Source organism: Taudactylus pleione, unplaced genomic scaffold (assembly GCF_031769625.1).
Source record: "Taudactylus pleione unplaced genomic scaffold, aTauple2 ptg000400l, whole genome shotgun sequence".
Classification (NCBI taxonomy): Eukaryota; Metazoa; Chordata; class Amphibia; order Anura; family Myobatrachidae; genus Taudactylus; species Taudactylus pleione.
Genome location: NW_028284802.1, coordinates 2,477,861 through 2,499,464, shown reverse-complemented (window position 1 = coordinate 2,499,464; position 21,604 = coordinate 2,477,861). Strand labels below are relative to the sequence as shown.

At 50.0% G+C, this 21,604-nt stretch overlaps 1 protein-coding gene and 1 pseudogene across 1 annotated transcript in view; both read right to left on the bottom strand.

The window, feature by feature from the left end:
• Positions 1-1,313: 1,313 nt before the first annotated feature.
• On the bottom strand, positions 1,314-2,399 carry LOC148506514 (uncharacterized; annotated as a pseudogene).
• Positions 2,400-19,159: 16,760 nt separating this feature from the next.
• LOC148506513 (antigen peptide transporter 2-like) overlaps positions 19,160-21,604 on the bottom strand; it is a 37,610-nt gene continuing 35,165 nt past the window's right edge. Inside the window, exons 10-11 of the mRNA XM_088446516.1 lie at positions 19,884-20,020; positions 19,160-19,359 (exon numbers count right to left, since the gene is read on the bottom strand). Coding sequence (XP_088302642.1) covers positions 19,174-19,359; positions 19,884-20,020 — 323 coding nt within the window. The 3' untranslated portion in view covers positions 19,160-19,173. The remainder of the gene's footprint in view (positions 19,360-19,883; positions 20,021-21,604) is intronic.

Here is a 21,604-nt window from a genome sequence, read left to right as displayed (position 1 = left end):
GTCCTCTTCCTTCATCTGAACCTGCCAGTAGCCGCTGGTCAAATCTAGGGTTGAGAAATATTTGGCAGATTTAAGCGCCGTCAGAGACTCCTCAATTCGGGGTAGAGGATAGGCATCCTTATGTGTGATAGCATTCAGCTTCCTGTAGTCTACACAGAATCTTAGCTGGCCATCCTTTTTGCGAACTAACACCAATGGGGCTGCCCATGGGCTGTGACTCTCTCTGATGATGCCATTGCTCTTCATGTCCTCCAACAGTTGCCGTACGGGCTGATATAGCGCTGGTGCCAATGGGTGATGCCGCTCCTTTATGGGTGGGGCATCCCCTGTCAGGATACGATGGTGTATCTCCTTCACGATAGCTAGATCTGTAGGGCTATGGCTGAAAGTCTCAGCATTATTCTTCACAACCTGGAGGATTCCGGCCTTATGGTCTCTCGGTGTACTGCCATCCCCTACCTGAATCTCTGCCCACCATTCATCTTCCTGCTCATCAGCTGTACTACTCTCCGTGGTTACTTGACACTGATTAGCTTGTAAGGATGGATATACGACATCTTGAAATGAGGTCCACAATAATCAGGCCAGTGGCTGGCGTCGATACAACTTGATTGCGTAATTATGGGGATTTAAGATCCGCACTGGGACTCGTCCGTTCTTCACAGTGACTAGGGTACTGGCTACTACCGCCTCCTGGCGAGCGGACGTTAAACAGGGTTCAATTAAGGCCTCATAGCTTCTGCCAGCTGGTCCGCATCGTGCCTTGCCCCAGAGGATGGTCTCTGAATTGGGTTGCAATTTGATGGGCGTACTATCCATTAGTCTAACCTTTCCAATCTCTCCCTCATTATGGGTGAACCTCTGGTGACCTTGAAGCACCCTGATAGTCTTCTGTATGATTCTTCGCTCCCCGGTGACCAACTGAGACAATTCACTCCTTAGTGTGGCCAATAGCTCCTCTGGACATTGCTGTAAGACGTTCATTCCTAGAATCACCGGTGCTACTTTAGCTTCACTGCTCTCAGTGATCAGACATCCCTGTAGTGGAAGGAGGGTTTCTCCGATCTGCATATTAGCCTCCCAGTACCCCACGCAGGAGATCCCCAGTCCGTTACTAGCAATTAGTTGCAGCCATGAGGGAGGTGGCATCAGCAACTGCCCCTCCTTCCAATAGCATTGAAAAGCAGGTAGCTGTATGGTGGTGATTTGGGATCCTGTGTCTAACATGGCCAAAACTTCCACGCCATTTATGACAATTGGGATTGTCGGACACGTCCCGACATACCGGGGCCACCACTCTTCAGGATTTGGGTCTACTCTTCCTGTTCTCCCCGAGGCTTGACCCCCACCCTCGGGGTGTTGCAGTTTAACGTCTCCTCTTGCAAGCAGTGTCTCTCCACATGACCTGCCTTCTGGCACCGCCTGCAGATGGGACGGCCTTGAGCATCAAACCGATCTGTTGATCTTCTCCCTTGTCCCCGGGGTGGTTCCCACCAGTCATCAGCCCTTTGTCTTCTCGGCCGCCACCGCGGCTCTTCATAATCCGCCGGTTGGGATTGAGCTAGGCTATGCACCTCCCTACGTATCTCTGCCATTCCCAATGTCATTTCTTCCATCTGTTTCCTCAACAGTTGTATTGGGTCAGGGGATGGCAGCTGCAGCCCATGGGAGGCGGGGTTGGTTTCTTTGGGTGCCTGACATGCATTCCGTAAGCCAGCTTCTGCCGAGTAGGACTGACTTGGTAATTCTGGGAATTCCGTATTATGCTCTTCGACCGTGCCCAACATTTTGATAGCCGCTTCTTTAAAGTCTAAGAAAGTATGCGTCGGAAGTTGTAGTCGCAGTAGTCGCAGTTGAACTCATGTTCCTTCTCTGTTAGCTCCCTCTATCAATTGGGTGACCAAGGTCTCATCCGGGTTCCTGACTTCTTCCTGATCGACAGCCTGGATTGCCCTCAAGGCCTCCTGCAGGGTGAGGGCGTAGTCACGCAGACTCTCCCCAGGTTTTTGTTTACATGCATATAACCTCATTTTCAAGGTGGATAAGGTACGGGCATCAAAAGTGGTCGCTAGTCGTTTAAGGACTTGTTCTACGTTCTGTTTTTCTCTGGCGGGCCAGGACGTCACTTCCCTGAGTGCCGAATTTTTCAATTGCCCAATGAGTATCTCGACCTGCTGCTGATCACTTAGTGGGTACAAACGGAACATAGAGGTCATCTTCCTTTTAAACTCGGTGAGAGTGCTTCCTTCTGTGCCATGGTCCTCACCAGAATACGTGGGGAGCCACGGGGCTCCGAAGTAATAGGGGAGCGTGATAGGATTGATCTGTGCCACAGGTGGGTTGATCGGTGCTCCTGCGCCAGCAGGCGGTACTGCCTGGGTTGGTGGATCGGTAGACATGGCTCTTCTATACTTCCAACCTTCTCACTTTGGACTCCGTTAATCCTGTTCGTGACGCCAGTTGTGGTAACCTTGACTTTACGTAAGTAAAGAGTTTACCTTGTGTGTTGTGGTTCAATCTTCACTCGACTTACGGAGAGGTGAGAGTAATGGAAGCACATGAAGGGGTGACGAGGCAGCTTGTGGTTTTTAATTTGTGAACACAGGTTTATTAGAGAGTCGGCAGGGCACTTGCATAAATAACACACCTCACTCAATGAGGCAGCCTTTGTATTGCATCAGTGGGAAAAAACATCAATAATGAGATTACACATAAAAACAATGGCATTTGCACGGCACCATACGGATTGGTGTAATAATACTTCGGCAGTATGACCATACAATGTAAGGCAACTTTTACGTTACTATTCACAGTTGAATTCAGTATTGAGCATACATTCTTATCTCAAACGGTTGCACACTACAAGAAAACAATTCAGCAATGATGTCAGTACTAAACTAACAGTTTCAATGTCCAGATGACCTTAAACACAAAACACTGTATTCCTACCCGTCTTCGCTGCTGCAGCTGGTGGAGCTCTTATAGATCAGTTTAAGTTGACCATGGTACTAGTCCCACTTAGTGTAGCATTTGTTAGTATTAAATCTGGGAGGGAAGAATCGCCAATGTGTATATGGAAGTCCTGTACACAGTATAGCAATTCAGTCACTGAATGTTAATTCCACTTTTCGCTCTATAAGCACATTCAATTCTCAGGCAATCAGGTTATTCAATATTCCTAAACAACTGTTACTGTAAAGTGTCCCGCAGTTCTATCCCAGGTTGAAGGGCTATATTATCTCCTTTCAGTAGTGTATTCCAGCTTTCAAGTATCAAAGAATCACTGTGCTGTGAAATAGGACAGTCTTGGTGTGATCCGGAAAACATGCAGGGTAAATATTGGTGAGCTTGGTCAGTGAAGCAGATAACTCCTATATACTGAAAGTGAAAGTAACACTGAGGTTCTGCTATTTGCAACAAGGTATGAGAAAGTCCAGTACTACTGAGTGTCAGTGCAGCTCTGCCTGTGGTGCAATCAATCTTCCACTCACCACTCCTGTAGCTACCTCTGGTGCAAGGCTATGTAACTTTTCCACTGCTGGAGCTGTATGTCTATACTGCAGTTAATCGGTGGCCATCTTGTGGTTGGCAGAAAAAGTTATAAATCACAATAGGACAGCGACTTCTCTTATAAGTAGTATAACTGAAATTAGGGTGCTTTGAAGTTACCCTATGATGGCTGCTGCTGTGGTATGGGGCAGGGGGGATGATTACCCTGTACTGCATGTTGCCACTGTGGCTGTGTACCTCCACGAGCGGCTCTTGCTGCTGCACTGGACGCCTTAATGGTGTGCTGCTCTTCGTTGCTGTGGCTCACCTGACCCGGTCTATCTTCCGCGGGTCCCCGGCGTCCACGCTCCCGGCTCGGCTGCTCCACACTCCACTAGAGCTTTGCAGCTTGGCGGTCTCTGCCCGCTGTCCTCGTGCTGCACGCCACACTTCTCCTCAGCTCCTGGCACGCCCTCTATATTTCACCCTCTTCTTCGCGGGCACCTGACCACACCCCCCGCTTGAGAGACAGGACAGGCTCATCCAATCAGCACCAGCTGTCCCCTTGCTTCACACGTGCTGGGGAGACATGTATTAACTCCTTCCTTGCCCAAAGTGGTATTAACCCCTCACAGTCCTAGGGGTGTCCGTTTCATGGGTGTCACAGTTAAATAGGGAGTGTGGCGCCAAATCAAACAAACATACATAGATCTCACCTGTCACTGGGGGGCCAGACTACATGCTGGCCGCCGCGTCCCGGAAGCAATGTCACAGAGAGTTCCATCTAACCAGCCGGACACTTCCGGACACATGGTCAGGCATAATAGGTCCACCCAGAGGGAGAAACACGCTGCAAAGGGGCCAATGCCAGTGTTTCTCCTGGGGGCCGGACACGATGCAATGTGATCACGGCTGTCAAACAAGGACCAATAGCTAGAAGCACGTGACTCGCATACATCACGTTTGTTTCAGTCAATGTTATAGGTGTTGACATAGTAATCAACATAGGTAAACATAGACAAGATCTAACAGTGTGAGGGGCCTATTCATCAACACTAAATTAACGTTTTTAAGGACATTTTCCTTAAATAACGTTATTTTAGTATTCATGAAGCCACTTAGCACAGGAGATATCACTGATCTCCTTGCTAAGTCCTCCTGCGTTAATACATTAGTATGGGGATGTGGAAATTATGGTATTCATCAAATTCCGAAAATTATGAATTTTCGGAAATTGATGGAAGTACTATCCGCCACTGTGAGGTGGCGAATAGCAGGTGAAACTTACCTGCTTCCAGCTGGACAGGTCCCCCGATGACTCCCTCCGGCGTGTCCTCTAGCTCTGGAGGCTGGTCGGACACTGTGGGCCTGATTCAGAGCCGGACGCTATTTACGGACGCTCGTTCAGAAAAGGGGCTGGCTATTTAAATTGAGCGCTCGCTCTTTGCAGTCTGTTGACGCCTCTATGTCTGAGCGAGCGACCGAAACATGCGCTCGCTATTTTGTAAAGACGCCCCTTGGCCGCTCGCATCATACGTCATCTCCGAATATTTATTTGATTAATCGAGTACAACGAAAGGCGTATGAACTGCTTGCAGTGCTTGTGGTTGGATTTTCCTACCGCAATCATGCGAACAGTTCAGGCTAAAAGACAACCAAGTGACGTGGTCGATGACGCTGCTTTGTTAATTATGCACTCCCATTAAACGCCCGTTTTGACCGTTTGGCATGCCTGCGTTCGGATCTCCACTCCCCGTTTTCAAGCACCTTCCCCTGTTACCACCCACAAACGCCTCATCCTGTCACTCAAATTAGCAGGCACTCGCTATTTTGCGAACACGCGATTTAAGACCGTACTGACTGGTTGGCGCATGCGCATTACAACCCATACGCACGCGCAGATGTGCGAACATCGCTCGGAGCGAACGAGCGGCCACTTATGAGCGGCTCTTAATCAGGCCCTGTGTTCTCCCAGCAGTCTGCTGGGAGACCATGTGACAGACCAGCAGGATGGAGCCTCACCAGCTGACTAGACCTGACCTGACCAGACCAGCTGCTGCGCGGACAGGTAAGTGCTGAAGGGTGGGGGGAGGGGGGGCAGGTGTGCGGAGGGGGGGGACACAAACTTACCGCATGTGTAGGTAGTGCTGCGCATGAGCTGGGTTAACGAATTTAACAGCGCATGCGCAGCACTGTTTCCAGCTGCGGTAAGGTAGTGTAGACAGGGATAACTATCTATTTCCTGAAAAGCTGTCATCGCAAAAATGACAGCTTTTCGGAATAGATAGTTATGGAGAGGAGGAATGATGAATTCCTCTGGTAATTAGGTAGTACTCCATGCCAGTTCTAAACCTAATTACCTCCAGGGAAAGTTTAGTAATGATGAATTGGCCCCTGAGTGTCTGACAGGCACCAAAAACTCGGCAAACAGACTAACATATAAGACAAAGATATTAAGTGCCAAGATACACAGATGGCCCAATCACCATATTAAATAAATGTGAACATATAATATGGTGCACTCAAATAAAACCCCAAAAGAGAAAATAACGACATTAATAAAAATAATAATTATTAATGGAAAACCATTATATATATATATATATATATATATATATATATATATATATATATATAAAAAAATTTAATATATATATATATATATGCACACATATATATATACACACACATATACATATATATACATACACACACATGTATATGTACATATACAGTACACACATGTATATATTCACACTGACCTGTATAAACTGCTGGTTGAGCAGGAAGGAAGAGGGGGCGGGGCTACGGCGGACCAAAGGTGGGCGGGGCTTCATCTGCCGGGTGGGGGCGGAGCTTCGGCTTCCCGAGGGTGGGCAGGGCTTCAGCCTGGCCGGTCGGTTCGTCCAAGAGGAGGGAGTCAGAATGGGCTAAGCTAAGCTGTTCTGGCAGCCGTTAGGTGAGTGGTCTGGGCTGTTAGTTGGTAGTGTCAGGAAAGAAAAAAAAAATTCCTGCCTGCACTGCAATGCAATCTGTGTGGGCCTATTTTCAATGGGAGGCCTGGAGCTGTAGCTCCACCCGCACAATTGTTAATCCGGCCCTGGGAACATTCATCCCCCCTGTGACCACCAAGACACTCTTTGCTTGCACTGCCAAGTCCTCAGCTGCTGACAGCTTCCTCTCCTGCCCAGTCTGCTGACACACTTTCAGCCACAATAGAGGCTGCCAGGACTGGAGACCCCAGACTGCACCACTGGACCGGCATCCACCTGGACACCCTCAGTATGCAGAGGGCCTTCTGCGACCTTTCCTGTCATTGGCGACCCTGCCAGAACTCTGGGCCTGATTCTGACCCGCGCAAGAGGGTCGATGGTGGCCCAGTGCGCATGCGCACGACGGAGCCAGCTCCGTCGTGCGCATGCACGAGACCCGGATAGCGACGGGCAAACCGTCGCTCCGGGTCTCGCTCCAAGGTGCTGTCGATGTTGAGTGGCAGCACGCCCCCTTTGGTGGGCGGGCCGGGAAAGTGGCTACCCAAACGGAGGCGTTCCCATGTGAACGCCTCCGTTTGGGGGCGGCCCCACTGACATCACGAGTGATGTCAGTGGGAGAGATTTCGGCTCTGTTAGAGCCGAAATCTCTCTGGGGCTTGCGGCAACGAGACCCTACCACAAGGGTCTCGTCGCAAGTCCGATGGTTGCGATGGTCTTGACCATCACGACCATCTTCCTGGCCGCTCGCTATAGCTGTGGGTGGTCACCCACATCTATGCGACTGGCCAGGATGCCGTTCTAAAAAAAAAAAAAAAGACCGGCCCTGATTCAGAGCGAGCACTCTGTCAGAGCGTCCGGCTCTGAATCAGGGCCTCTGACAGGAGCCACCGTATTTTCCAGGCCATCCATCCCCCAGGACATCTCTGCCGCTGACGCCGGAGCCTCTGCTGGGATGGACGCTTCACATTCAGCGCCCACCCAGACGTCCACAGCCACAAGTGCCGCTTCACCCTGCTCCAGTCCATACTCATGCCGGGGCCCTCCAGGTAAGACGCGCCTGCCGGATCCCCCCACGCCTGTCACTCCAGAAACAGAGGGACTTACCTCTGGCTGCTGCTGCAGTACATCGGTTACACATGGTCCCCCACCGGTGTTCATTACTCCGGGCTGGGAAACAGCCACACGCTCCCGGGGCCTGTTTTTTTTTACTCATTGGCACTTCTCCTGTGCCTCTCCAGCCAAGTACAGAACACTGGGACTAAACAGGGAAAAAAAGTCCACTTTCTCCCACAATAAACGGCAGTAATAAGCTGTGTAGGCCGCACCAGGGTCACAGCCACACTTTCCTAAACACTTCCCCCAGGCAGGCTACAGATATATGATGTATGCACGCAGGCTATAGATATATGATGTATGCAAGCAAGCTATAGATTATATGATGTATGCACGCAGGCTATAGATATATGATTTATGCACGCAGGTTATAGATATATGATGTATGCACGTAGGCTATAGATATATGATGCATGCACGCAGGCTATAGATATATGATGTATACACGCAGGCTATAGATATATGATGTATGCACGCAGGCTATAGATATATGATGTATGCACGCAGGCTATAGATATATGATGTATGCACGCAGGCTATAGATATATGATGTATGCGGCTATAGATATATGATGTATACACGCAGGCTATAGATATATGATGTATGCAGGCTATAGATTTATGATGTATACACGCAGGCTACAGATATATGATGTATGCACGCAGGCAGCTTTGAAATTCCGACCTTGCTATTATGCAAATACAGCAGGAGGTGTATAATCGATGGTCGTGATGGTGGACGGCGCCGGGCCTCCAGCCAGCTGCATAAGCCTCAGCTTACTCAGGCTGGCCGGCTTGCGAGCCCAGGACACTTCGTCGAGGCACACTCGCAGAATGAGTCCTGCGCATTTGCGTGCACTGTTGAATCAGGCCCTTTGATACAAAAGTTACAACAACGAGTTACAATATATGCAGCATTAACCAGATAAAGTTTTACATGAGATCTTGTTCTCTGAAGTTAAACCTAGATTCTAGGAACATAAAAAGAGGTCTTTAGACGATATTTTAAACGATATTGCCGACACATCGTTATGACAATTTTGTTTTATCGTCCAGTGTGTATGCACTATATCGTTAATTATCGTCTTTAACGACATCCCCAGTTGTCTGTACTTGCAGTACAATCTGGGGATATCGTTAGCGATGCCATGCTGCCGAATGCGGCATGACTCTGCTCCCCCCCCACCGTCGTTGCCGGCATCGGCAAGTGTGTATGCACTTACCGATACCGGCACCCACGTCAGGCTCTCCGCGTCTGACATCGCTGGGTACACACATCGTTTAGTGTGTACCCAGCTTTATTTTCTGAAGCAAAACCTAAATACTAGGAACAACAGTGCGCAGCCAATATTTTAAATCACACACTTTCTTTCACTTTTAGGGCCTGATTCAGAGCCGGATGCTCTGAAAGAGCGCTTGCTCTGAATCAGGGCGTTTTTGTTTTTTTTGTGCGGCCTCCTGGCCGCTCGCATAGCTGTGGGTGACCACCCACAGCTATAGCGAGCGGCCATGATGATGGTCGCGATGGTCAAAACCATCGCGACCATCGGGCTTGCAACGAGACCCTTGTGGTAGGGTCTCGTGGCCGCAAGCCCCAGAGAGCTTCTGGCTCAAATTGAGCCGGAAGCTCTCCCACTGACATCACTGGTGATGTCAGTGGGGCCGCCCCCAAACGGTAGGGATTCTCATGGGAACGCCTCCGTTTGGGCAGCCACCCCCCCCAGCCCGCCCACCAAAAGGGGCGAGCTGTCACTCAACATCGACAGCTCGCCCCCTTTGGTGCGAGAACCGGAGCGAAGGAGTGCCCGTCACTAGCCGGCTCCGGCGTGCGCATGCGCTGTAGGCCACCATCGACCCGGTTGCGAGCGTTCAGAGCTTGCGACCGGGTCTGAATCAGGCCCTTAATCCTTTGCGTGCTTTAATCCCTTATGGGAATTATAGTTTTATATAGATGTGCATGAATAAATAAATAACATTGTCATTTTTGTAAAATAAAGGTTATGGTTATAAAAAGTGCGACACCGTAAGAAATAAGAATTTTTAAGTATATTAAATAAAATTAGATTTTTTTTTTTTTTTAATGCTGCTATTATAGGTACATGAGTGCACCAAAATCAAACTGACTTTCCTTTCTCTTCTTGTCTTGTTTATGTACATATCTGAGTTAGTTGGTGGCACCGCCAAATGAGAAAATAAGAACAATAGTTTACAACTTGTTTATTTGGTTAGATCCCTCACATAAAGAACTCCAATCTATCTGAAATCCTTGGTTTGGGAGATTCTCTCAATCTGTAAGAATACATGAACAAGGCAATGGCCATCCCAATGAGTAAAGGAATTGGTCAACTTGGAGAGACCAAGGGGTAGATTTACTAAAGTGCAGGTTTATAGAAGTGGAGATGTTGCCCATAGCAACCAATCAGATTCTAGCTATTACCTTCTAGAAGGTGCTAGATAAATGATAAGTAGAATCTGATTGGTTGCTATGGGCAACAACTGCACTTCTTATAAACCTGCACTTTAGTAAATATACTCCAAGAGAGAAGGTTACAGAGAGGAGGCACAAGGAGAATGTGGACTATCAATAGGGATGTTGAAGTCACCAGTGATGATGGTGAGGATGTTAGAGGATAAGACATGAGTAAGCCAGGCAGAGAAATGTGCAAGACATTGTTGGTGTGGTTCAAGGGACCGATAGGTCACAGCAACACGCACAGAGAATGGGGCGAAAATCCTGATAACTTGTAGAACTGTGAATGCAATATTGGCACAGCAATATTCTAAATCCACCTCCTTTACTGCTTCCAGGCCAAGAGATGTGGGTGAATTTGAGACCACTGTGTGACAAGGTTGCATTTGAGGCAGTGTCTGATTGTGTGGGCCATGTTTCTGTTATTGCCAGAAAATTGAGGTTGTTTGAGAGAATAAAGTCATGTATGGTTTTAAGTTTGTTACAAATAGAGTATGCATTCTACACGGCATCAAGTGATTAAGGGCTCTTTCTACTTCAGGGTCCATAGGGGTCCACAGGGTGACCTTGGGGTATAGCTGGATCCCGGATCCTCGGGCACCACGGAGTTAAAGCTTTTAGCTGCTCCCAGGATGCACTTGGGTCCAACCTCCCCTATACCCCGCCCCCGAGCCACAGGCACCTCCGTTTAAGATGGTGCCCGGCCGGAGTCGGGTCACCCTGCGGGGGGGGGGCTGCAGGAGCAGCCCCCTAAAGCTTTTTATTTAACTTAGTTTAATTTCCTTTTTTTACTATGAGTTTTTCTCTAGAGCAACAGCGATGGGCTGTCTGTACAGACGCCCACGCTGCCGCTCCTTCTCCCTGCTGGCGCCGCGACGCCAGCACTGAACTGGGGATCGCGGCGGGGGAAGCCAGAGTCTGTACTAGCCGGACTCTGGCTTCCCCCGGGACTGCTGCCGGAGACGCCGGGGAGATCAAGGTAAGCCGCGCACCGCTGATTAGCGGCGGTGCGCGGGTTCCTTTTAAAAATGCAGTCCCATGCCCCCGGTTCTAGGGGACAGACCGGGGGCGCTAGCGGTGGCGGCGGGCCCCCCCTCCAGCGGAGGCATACCCCGCCAGACCACTAGACCACCAGGGTTAATATCGCGGCAAGCTGGATGCCGGCAACCCGGGGGTTAAATATGCTAGCCAGGGGAGGAAGCCTTCCCTGTCTAGCGGCTCCTCCCCTCAGCTCAGCGCGCCTTTCAGCACGTAGTCTGGCGTCGCTGAGCTGCAGTTACTCGGCCACTCCTCCTCTGAGGTCTCCAGCAGCCATTTTCTTCAAGTGGCAGCGCAGATACTCTCAGGGAGCACGCGGACCGGTCCCCCTGTGTACCTCTCTCCCGACAAGGACAGTGTACACAGCACTATAGCCCTCCCAGACACTGAATCTGGGAGGTTGATTGTAGTGGAAAGGTGCAGTGAGTATATCTTCCTGCATGGTATGTGACTTTTGCTAGTGCTGCCTGTCTGTGTCTTTTTTCTACTTACTGTCAGCCTATACCTATCCCTTTCCTTCTCCTACAAGCCCTACAGGTGTGCGGGGGAAGGGCGTTTCTACTGACCTCACTTATATAGATCACGTATTTGTGAGGTCCGTCACATACAGTTGTGTGCTACACGGTGCCATCTTGTGGGATGTTGTCCAGCACACGGGTGAGTGCGCAAGTTTTCTTCCAACGTCATGTCTGAGGAGGAGATTGAGCACTCCGGGGCTCCGGTATTGTTATCCTGCAGGCGCTGTTCTGCAGGAGTGGATAGGGAGGATTTGTCACAGGACGGCCTGTGCGGACGGTGCCAGGCACTCCCTGGTATGTCTAAACCTCCCATGTCGCAGGAGCCACCTTGGGCGATGTTTTCCCAGGTGCTGGTGTCCATCGCGGACCGTCTGTTGGTCCCGACTGCCGCCCCTACTAGGGCGTTGCCCCAGCCTGTCATCCCCCATTCCCCGGGTGTCCCACAATTATTGCAGACTCCCCCGGGGTCTCAGCCTGTTGGTCCCTATGCGGGGTTGCCAATGTATATTCAGTCCACCTCTGTGGCGCAGCAGGCTGTGGTGCCGTTTCAGGCTCCTGTGGCAGCTCCTCCACCCTGGGTGGATGCGCTTTCCCACACTGTCCAAGATTTGGCGGCAGCATCTTCGGCTTTTCAGTCGATGTTGCGCAGTGACGTGCCCTCCAGAGCGTCTAAATGCTCAGTCATGGCGCAGGCTGCGCATCTTTCGGATTCTGAGGAGTCCTCGGATGATGGTGAGGTGCAGGATGACTCAGGCTCAGATGCCTCAGTCCAGGAGGTAGACACTGTCTTCCATCAATGTGCGGGCTCTGGTTAGGGCGGTGCGGCCATTCTTCTGATTGAGGATGAGGCACCCGCTTCTAAGTCGAGGTATCCTAGTTTTAAAAAAGCTAAGGTTACTTCTGCAGCGTTCCCCTTGTCTGATCAGTTGACTGATCACATGGCGGTGGCCTGGCAGACGCCCAGTAAGCGATTCCTGCCACAGAAACGCTTGGCGTCCAATTATCCATTCCCGGAAGCGCATTGTAAGAAATGGGAAACTCCGCCTGCAGTCGATTCACATGTAACACGCCTCATCAGGAGTGCTACTTTGCCATTGCCGTCTATATCCTCGCTGAAGGATCCTACGGACAGGAAGGTGGAGACTTGTCTAAAGTCTATTTATTCCCTCTCAGGGGCTGTAGCCCGGCCGTCCATGGCCATCTCCTGGGTGGCCAAGGCCATTGAGGGGTGGGCCAACGCCTTGGAGGACACGTTTACAGATGAAGCTCCGGACATCCAGAGGGCGTTGTTAGGACAGATGAGAGATGCCGCCTCCTACATTGGAGAAGCATCTTTGGATGCTAGCCTGTTGACCTCTAGGGTTTCGGCGGCAGTAGTGTCTGCTCGTAGATCCTTGTGGTTGAGGTCTTGGAGAGCAGACGCGGATTCAAAGAAAGGCTTGGAGGCCTTACCTTTTAATGGAGAATTACTATTTGGTCCGGACCTGGACAAAATAGTAGATACCCTGGCAAAATCCAAGTCAGCCTTCCTCCCTTCAGCTACTACACCTGCTAAGGTCCGGAGCTCGGCCTTTCGTTCCTTTCGGGTTCAGGGCAAGGCAAAGGGTCAGTCCTTCCCGAGGCAGTCCGCACCCAAGACCGCCTCAAAGCCAAAGAAGCAAGCTTGGAGTGCTAGGCGCCCTTCTTCCAAGGAAGAAGATAAGCCTTCTGCGTGATGGGACGGGCCTCCCTCTGGGGGACCCCAGAGTGGGAGGCCGACTTCTTCAATATGCCCAGTGCTGGCACAATACCACCACGGATGCCTGGGTGCGAGAAGTGGTCTCCCAGGGGTACGCCCTGTCTTTTCGGCACAGGCCGCCTCGCCAGTTTTTTTGCACAAGTCCTTCTCAGGACAAAACCAAGGCCTTGCAGGTTCAGGAAGCCATAGAGGCCTTGCTGACGGCGGGGGTCATTATACCCGTACCACAGTCTCAACGTGGGATGGGGTATTACTCTACGCTGTTTCTGGTGCAGAAACCCAATGGCTCTCATCGCCCCATCCTCAATTTGAAGTCCCTGAACAGGTTTCTCAGGGTTCCAAAATTCAGGATGGAAACTTTGCGTTCCATCATTCTGGCGATGGAACCGGGGGATTATATGGTCTCCCTGGATATCCAGGACGCCTACCTCCATGTGCCTATAGCAACATTGCACCAACGGTTTCTGCGGTTTGCTATTCTCCACAACCACTACCAATTCAGGGCTCTACCCTTTGGTCTCCACGGCACCAAGGGTATTTACCAAGGTGATGGCGGTCATGGCGGCTCACCTTCGGAGCCAGGGGATACGGTTGCTACCGTATCTAGACGACCTCCTCTTGCTGGCGAGCTCCCCGGAGGTACTGATCCAGCATCTCCACCTAACAGTCGCTTGTCTACAGGCGCACGGCTGGTTGATCAACTGGAAGAAGTCCTCCCTCATCCCATCACAGCGGATGGTTCATTTGGGGGCCCTGCTGGACTCTCGTCAGCAACGGATTTTTCTGACTCCAGAGAAGGTCTCCTCCTTACAGCTGTGGATTCACGGCTGTCTGAGCAGTGGCAGAGTGTCGGTGCACTCAGCGATGAGAGTTTTGGGGTCCATGGTGTCGGCATTCGACATGGTGGAGTTTGCCCAGTTCCATTCCAGGCCCCTGCAGGGGCTGATTCTTTCGGAATGGAACGGATTGCCACACAGGATCCGCTCTCAGATGCTGGTGTTGTCCTCGGAGGTGCGTCTGTCCCTAGCCTGGTGGCTGCAGACAGCTCATCTCCTAGAGGGGCGCCCCTTTTGGATCCCGGAATGGGTTCTGCTCACGACAGATGCCAGTCTCCGGGGTTGGGGGGCGGTGACAGGCTCCTTGTCACTTCAGGGTCGTTGGTCGGTGGAGGAAGCGATTCTTCCCATCAACATCCTGGAACTGAGGGCAGTATACAAAGCCCTGCAGTCGTCCGGCACCGCTCTTCACGGAAGGGCCATTCAGGTGAAGTCAGACAACGCCACCACGGTGGCGTACATCAATCACCAGGGAGAGACTCGCAGTCGAGCTGCGATGTCGGAGGTGTCCCGCGTCCTGGCTTGGGCAGAGCGCTATCTTCCAGCTCTCTCGGCAGTTTTCATCCCAGGAGTCCTCAATTGGGAGGCAGACTTCCTCAGCCGTTACGACGTGCATCCCGGGGAATGGTCGCTTCATCCAGAGGTATTCCAACTACTCGTGGACAAGTGGGGGCTGCCAGAGCTGGACCTGATGGCGTCCTGTCACAATCACAAGCTGCCCGTGTACGGGTCAAGGACAAGGGACGCAGGCGCAAGTCTGATAGACGCGCTGTTGGTGAGATGGCTGTTTCAACTGGCTTACTTGTTCCCTCCGATATCTCTGCTGCCTCAGGTCCTGCGCAAGTTCAAACAGGATGGAGGCACACTGATCCTGGTGGCTCCAGCGTGGCCCAGAAGGCCGTGGTACTCCGATCTGCGGAGCTTGTCCATCGACGCTCCGTACCTCCTACCTCAACGGCGGGACCTGTTGTCTCAGGGGCCCTGTCTTCACCCGGATCTGGGTCAACTATCTTTGACGGCGTGGCTCTTGAGACAGCCGTCCTGAGGTCTCGGGGCTTTTCTAGCTCCGTTATTACCACCATGCTGAGGGCACGCAAGCCTGCTTCCGCGAGGATCTATCACAGAGTGTGGCACACTTACTTTCAGTGGTGCGAGGCCAGAAAATATGATCCCCAGGTGTTCCGGGTTTCGCGTATTCTGGCTTTTCTTCAGTCGGGTTTGGACTTAGGATTACGTCTTTCCTCACTGAAGGTGCACGTGTCTGCTCTGTCGGTGTGGTTCCAGCGCAGGATCGCTGCTATGCCGGATGTACACACCTTTTTCCAGGGAGTTTTAAGAATCCAGCCTCCCTTTGTGCCACCTGTGGCCCCGTGGGATTTGGCGGTGGTTCTTCGGGCCTTACAGGGTCCGCCTTTTGAGCCCTTGGAGTCAGTGGAGCTCAAGTGGCTAACTTTTAAACTGTTTTCCTCTTGGCAATTGCTTCTGCCAGGAGGGTTTCAGATTTGGGGGTGCTTTCTTGTCGTCCCCCTTTTCTGATTTTTCATCAGGACAGAGCGGTGCTTCGCACTCGTCCTGATTTCCTGCCTAAGGTGGTTTCCAGGTTCCACATTAATCAGGAAATTGTTGTACCAGCCTTTCAGTCGCCTGATCTTTCGGCTGGGGAGACTTCCTTAGACGTTGTCCGTGCTCTCCAGGTTTATGTGGACCAGACTAGTTCTGTGAGGAAGTCGGATTCTTTGTTTATCCTCTTTGGTTTTCACAAGAGGGGTTGGCCTGCCAACAAACAGACTCTAGCCCGTTGGCTTCATTCTGTTATTATTGAGGCTTATATGCAGGAGGGTTTACCTGTTCCAGCCTCTGTTAAGGCTCATTCCACTCAGTCTGTGGGCCCTTCTTGGGCTGCTAGCCGTGGCGCCTCTGCTGTTCAGCTATGTAAGGCGGCCACCTGGTCTTCCATTCAGACCTTTTAGAGGTTCTATGCGTTTGACACCTTTGCCTCTCAGGATGCATCCTTTGGGCGCCGGGTTCTCCTATCAGCACAGGAGCGTCCCCGCCCTTAGTTGGACTGCTTTGGGACATCCCCAAGGTCACCCTGTGGACCCCTATGTACCCTGAAGTAGAAAACAAGAGATATGGTAAGAACTTACCTTTGTTATCTCTGTTTCTACGAAGTCCATAGGGTCCACAGGGCACCCGCCCTGGCGCACCTGGCTTCCTATGGGCTCTGTGACTGGTCACTGGTTTTCCGTCTCCCTTTTCTGTGAGGATGGTTCTTGTGTGTTCCAGTCTTCCTTCTCTCTGTTTCGTCTCCTCCTCCGGCCTGGGCTGCTTACCAACTGAGGTGCCTGTGGCTCGGGGGCGGGGTATAGGGGAGGTTGGACCCAAGTGCATCCTGGGAGCAGCTAAAAGCTTTAACTCCGTGGTGCCCGAGGATCCGGGATCCAGCTATACCCCAAGGTCACCCTGTGGACCCTATGGACTTCGTAGAAACAGAGATAACAAAGGTAAGTTCTTACCATATCTCTTGTTATTTACTACAATTCGCATTTGTAATGCAGATTGTAGTGTGATGTTATCGACTGAGAAAGCTCTGTCCCTGTGAATCCCCTCCGCACTCTAGCCACGATATTTTTGCTAAAAAATATCGTGAGTAGTGCCCCGCGCATGCGCCGACCGGCCACCGCTGCTACCCCCCCGGCGCTAAGCCCCGCCCCCACGATCGCGGACCCCCCCGCAACCTCCCCTCCGTTAATAGCACTTACCTGCAGTCATCGGTGCTCCGGTGATGTCTTCCATGCCTCCGGTCAGCTGATATCCCATACTGCACTGGGACCCGATCATCTGATGACCGGGCCACAGTACAGCATGGGAGACCAGCTGACCGGAGGGGAGTCATCACCGGAGCCCCGACCACCGGTCCCTGGAGTCAGGTATGTACATTTTTTTTTTTTTTTTGCAGAGATCAGCTTACGGTCTGTTTAGACCACACAGCTGATCACTGGGACCGGCACCGGGCTCTGCTCTGCCTTTTAGAGCAGAGCAGGAGTCCGGTAACCGGGGGAGACCCTGGATAACGCCACCTCCAGGTGGCGTTATTATCACAGGGCTTTCCCCGGTATTTTTTTACAATTTAATTTTAGTAACTTTGGTCGGATCACATTTCCCATTACAATTATGGTAAATGCGATCTGCTTACTAAAAATAAGTGATACTTAGGGGTTGGAGTCGAATTTTACGAATTCTACTCCAATTGCCCTGTAATAACTATAGGTGATACTAAAATAATGTGAAAAGGGTGTGAAAACAAAAAACAGCCTTTATCACTTTATTTGAGTAAAAATAATGTTAATAAATAGAGCCCTAAGAGAGTGATGGGAGACAGGTGACGTGTTTGAGGCTTACTGGATTTCTATACAGTTGTGAATCAGATGGATGTGCATATATCACCTGCTAATATAGGCAGAAGGGGGAGGGGAGAGAGAGAGAAAGAGAATAAAAAAAAAGATAAACATAATTGGAGGATGTGAGAGATTTTATTTTGTGGCGACAAAAGGAGAAAGTTCACCTGGCTAATATCCTATACATTTTTGCAGATAATACAACCCACAACCTGTTGACGACTTCAGTGATTCTGGTCACTGTTGCTAGGAGCTGATTGAATTGACACATGAAGTGCGGTTGTTATGGTAAATGTCCGGCCCCCTTACGGCTGTAGCCCGTGATGGCAGTGCTAATTATATCTCCTAACTTTCTGTTTCACTTTACTTAAAACCTATTTCACCAATGCATCAAATCTGATTTACTGCCTCTTTTGTTCTTGATTTATAAATTAGAAACTACTGTTAAGTCAGTGATATTTATTACCTTACTAATTGAGCAAAATACAAAAAAACAAAGTTTTCGCTATGATTATTTTAGTGTCAACCCTCATCCTCTAGGACCACCTACAGTCGTGTTCTGAGGATGTCTTTAATCATGGACATGTGGGTTAATCAATTTTGCTTCGTCAGTAATTATCACATCTGTTCCCACAGACAGAAATCCACAAAACATGACCTGCTAGTGGCACTGGTGGATAGTGGTTGTGAACCCATCTTAGACACTATTCTATATCTAACTGTAATCAAAGTCCATCAGGGCAGGACTGGACATCTGGCACTTCTGGCAAATAGCAGATGGGTCGATGGTCCATTAGACGCTGAGTCATTGGAAGGCCTGGCCGAGCCGCTACACCTCCCAGTGTTCTGTTTAGCAGAATGGATGGATAAAATCATGACATCACGTCACATATACTGGGGGATGGTGGGAGCCACTCAAGGAACCAAGAGGAGGATGCCAGGAGTAAGATGCCCTTGCCATGGTGGGCCTGTGTGCATTAGATGCCAATTTTTAGTCCCAGTCCGGCCCTGGAGTCCATTTAAACAGAGCCTGTTACTGGCTGCTGGTTGGTTGGCGGGCTTTCTGGATGTGGGCCAACCCAATCGGCAGTCAGATGCTGAGTCATTGGGAGGCCCAGCCGAGCATCAACACCTTCCAGTGTTCTGCTTAGCAGGTTGGATATAATAATCATGACATCACGTCACATATACTGGGGGAGGCTGGAAGCCACTCAAGGAACCAAGAGGAGGATGCCAGGAACCAGACTCCCTTGCCGAGGTGGGCCTTGGTGCTTCAGATGCAAATTTTAAGTCTCAGGAGTGCTGGGCAGACGGAGTAGGATTTGACAATAGCCTCACCTTGGTTCAGTCTCTACTACTGGTTACATGTAACAGGATCCACATATCCTGTTTTGAAATATATTATGTTTAAATTATTTTCCAACACTGGTCATTGTTTCTTTTTTAGAAAAAGTTAGATAACCTCATGTAACTAATTTTACTAGACCCTCATCTGTTTTATACTTTCTGTGCACTGTCTCTTATGTTCCCAAATTCTTCATGTGTAACAGTTTTACACCCCTCTATGATGTGAGCGCGTCTCAGTCGCCATTCTGCAGGAGCCTGTGATAAGTTCCTCTGTCCCTGACAAGATCCTCATGAGTCCCTCGCTCTACTATCCGGCCTCCCGCTAGGACCAGGATCTGATCTGCGTCACGTATAGTGCGGAGCCTGTGGGAGATGATCAGCAGGGAGAGGCCCCGGGTACTCTGCAGAGACTGCTGGATCTGTGGAAGAGACGTGGGGCCTGATTCAAATGGTTTACACACAACTCCAATGATTTACAATTGGCGCATGCGCAGGATCTGTATTGTTCATGTGCCAACCACTGACTGCGACGGCGGTCACATTAGGCCTAAGACGCTGCATAATTGACATACTGTAGCCATTTAGGGGCACAAAAGGGGTGGAGATGGCCAGCGTACATGAAAACTGTGGCATGTCGGCCCTGTTTTCAAGGCGTGGCGAGGCCAGTGGCTGCGTCTTCTGACCTAGCTTCACTGCTCCCGGCAAAGTGAATACACCGACCATCCTGAATAACATGAGGGTTGCACAGATGGACAGTGTTTTCACAGATAATCCAGTGTTGCGTGCTTTGAAACAGCAGCGGATCCCAGAAGCCGGAAGACGGCGTCTATTTACACAAGACGCCGCCTGCAGCACTAGCATATAGTCACACAGCCGCTGAATCAGGACCATAGTGAGAAAGCACAGATTAGACATGAGAGAGGGACATAGAATAAGACTGTACCTCATGCTCTGTGTCTACATCCAGATTACTGGAGGCCTCATCCAGAATGAGCAGCCGGGGTCTCAGAGCCAGAGCGCGAGCAAGAGCGACCCGTTGTTTTTGACCAGCGCCCAACTGGTCCCCGCTGCTATCGACATCTGACAAAAAGAATACGTAATGCTTGCTTTAAAATCCCAAAAAAGACATGAAATTGCATCCTCCTAAACGTATTATTCAGTCTATAAACTATGCAAGTACGGTGTAACCCAGCAGTTCTACTCATAGCAATGTTCTACCCATATGTATATGTGCTGTACGTTAATAAATGTTTAAATATACTACACTATGAGTGCATATATTTCCAGTATATGTATGTGACCATTGGAAGGAACAAACTACCACATATCCAGGGGGAAGTGGAGACAAAGGATACCTCTGGACAAAGTAAAATCATTATGTGCATGATTTGATATTATATACGGTACGCATATACATTACCCTTCATCAGTATTTATTTATTTATTTAAATACTACACTATGAGGCGCTTCTTTCTCACCTTTTGTTTTATATATATATATAGCTAATATATGTATATGGTTTTATGGTTTACAGAAAATTGATGATCCCATAATAAGTGAGTGTGACAGGTAAGTAAGGCCAAGTTGTAAAGTTTCCTAAAGGAACACTTGCAGTGCATGATTTCATCATATCCATATAGGAGGACATGTGGGTACTTATTAATGGTCCAAAGTAACTTGATCTCCTGAGAATAAGTACTGTTAGATTTCCCGGTACTTGTGTACTTTATGGACTCATTGCAGAGAGAACCCAAGTGTCCTACACTCATTATCATTATCAATCATGGTAATGTCTAAATCCCTGACATCATCAGCCAGTGTCCAGCATCAATCCCAGTGTCCAGCGTCATTCCCTACCATCCAAGGGGACATAGAGGGGGAATATAACCTTGTGGCGAGCATAGCGAGCCACCGAGCCCGAAGCGTGGCAAGCGCAGCGAGCCCGCGAGGGAACAACTTTCTTCTTTAGGTGGGGACAACTTTCGGTACTTGTGTACGTAAAGTACACAAGTACCATTTAAAACATTAATTAGGATCACTCTGCAATGAGTCCGTAAAGTACACAAGTACCGATTTCCCTGTGGGCCAGGCTTTAAAAACACTAGATGGAAACGATATCTTTATTAACTAGGGGCCTGATTAAGAGGTGATCGCAGTTCATGCGCGGCTGCGATTTCTCATGGATTCGCAAGGGAGAAAATATGCAAATGTCGGCTTGAGCGCTCCTCTTGTGTACTTCCAAGCCCTGCAACGCCCACTTTGTATATCTGAGCAGCCCCTGCCCAGCCCACAGCCTCACTTGTTAATTTCTGCAAATATGGCCACTGTGGCTGCGATGCTGCTAAAGAGAATGCAGGCGCATGCCGAAACACGACCATAACACTCCCATCACCCTCCGAGGTCACCTCCTCTTTTTGTGATCACTTTAGGTCACCTCCCAGTCTCCACCCTGATACGCCCGGGGAGCGCAGACGCTGTCTCTAGTCATAGAGATGTCGTACGCAAATGTGTTCGCCATCGCACACATTACTTTGCAAGTGCGCAGTAAAGGTTATCTAGGCCCTTCACGCATGAGCCATAGAAAATTATTACCCAAATGCGCAAACATTGGTACTTACGTGCACCTCTGAATCATGCCCTAAATGAGCAGGACAGAGCACCAG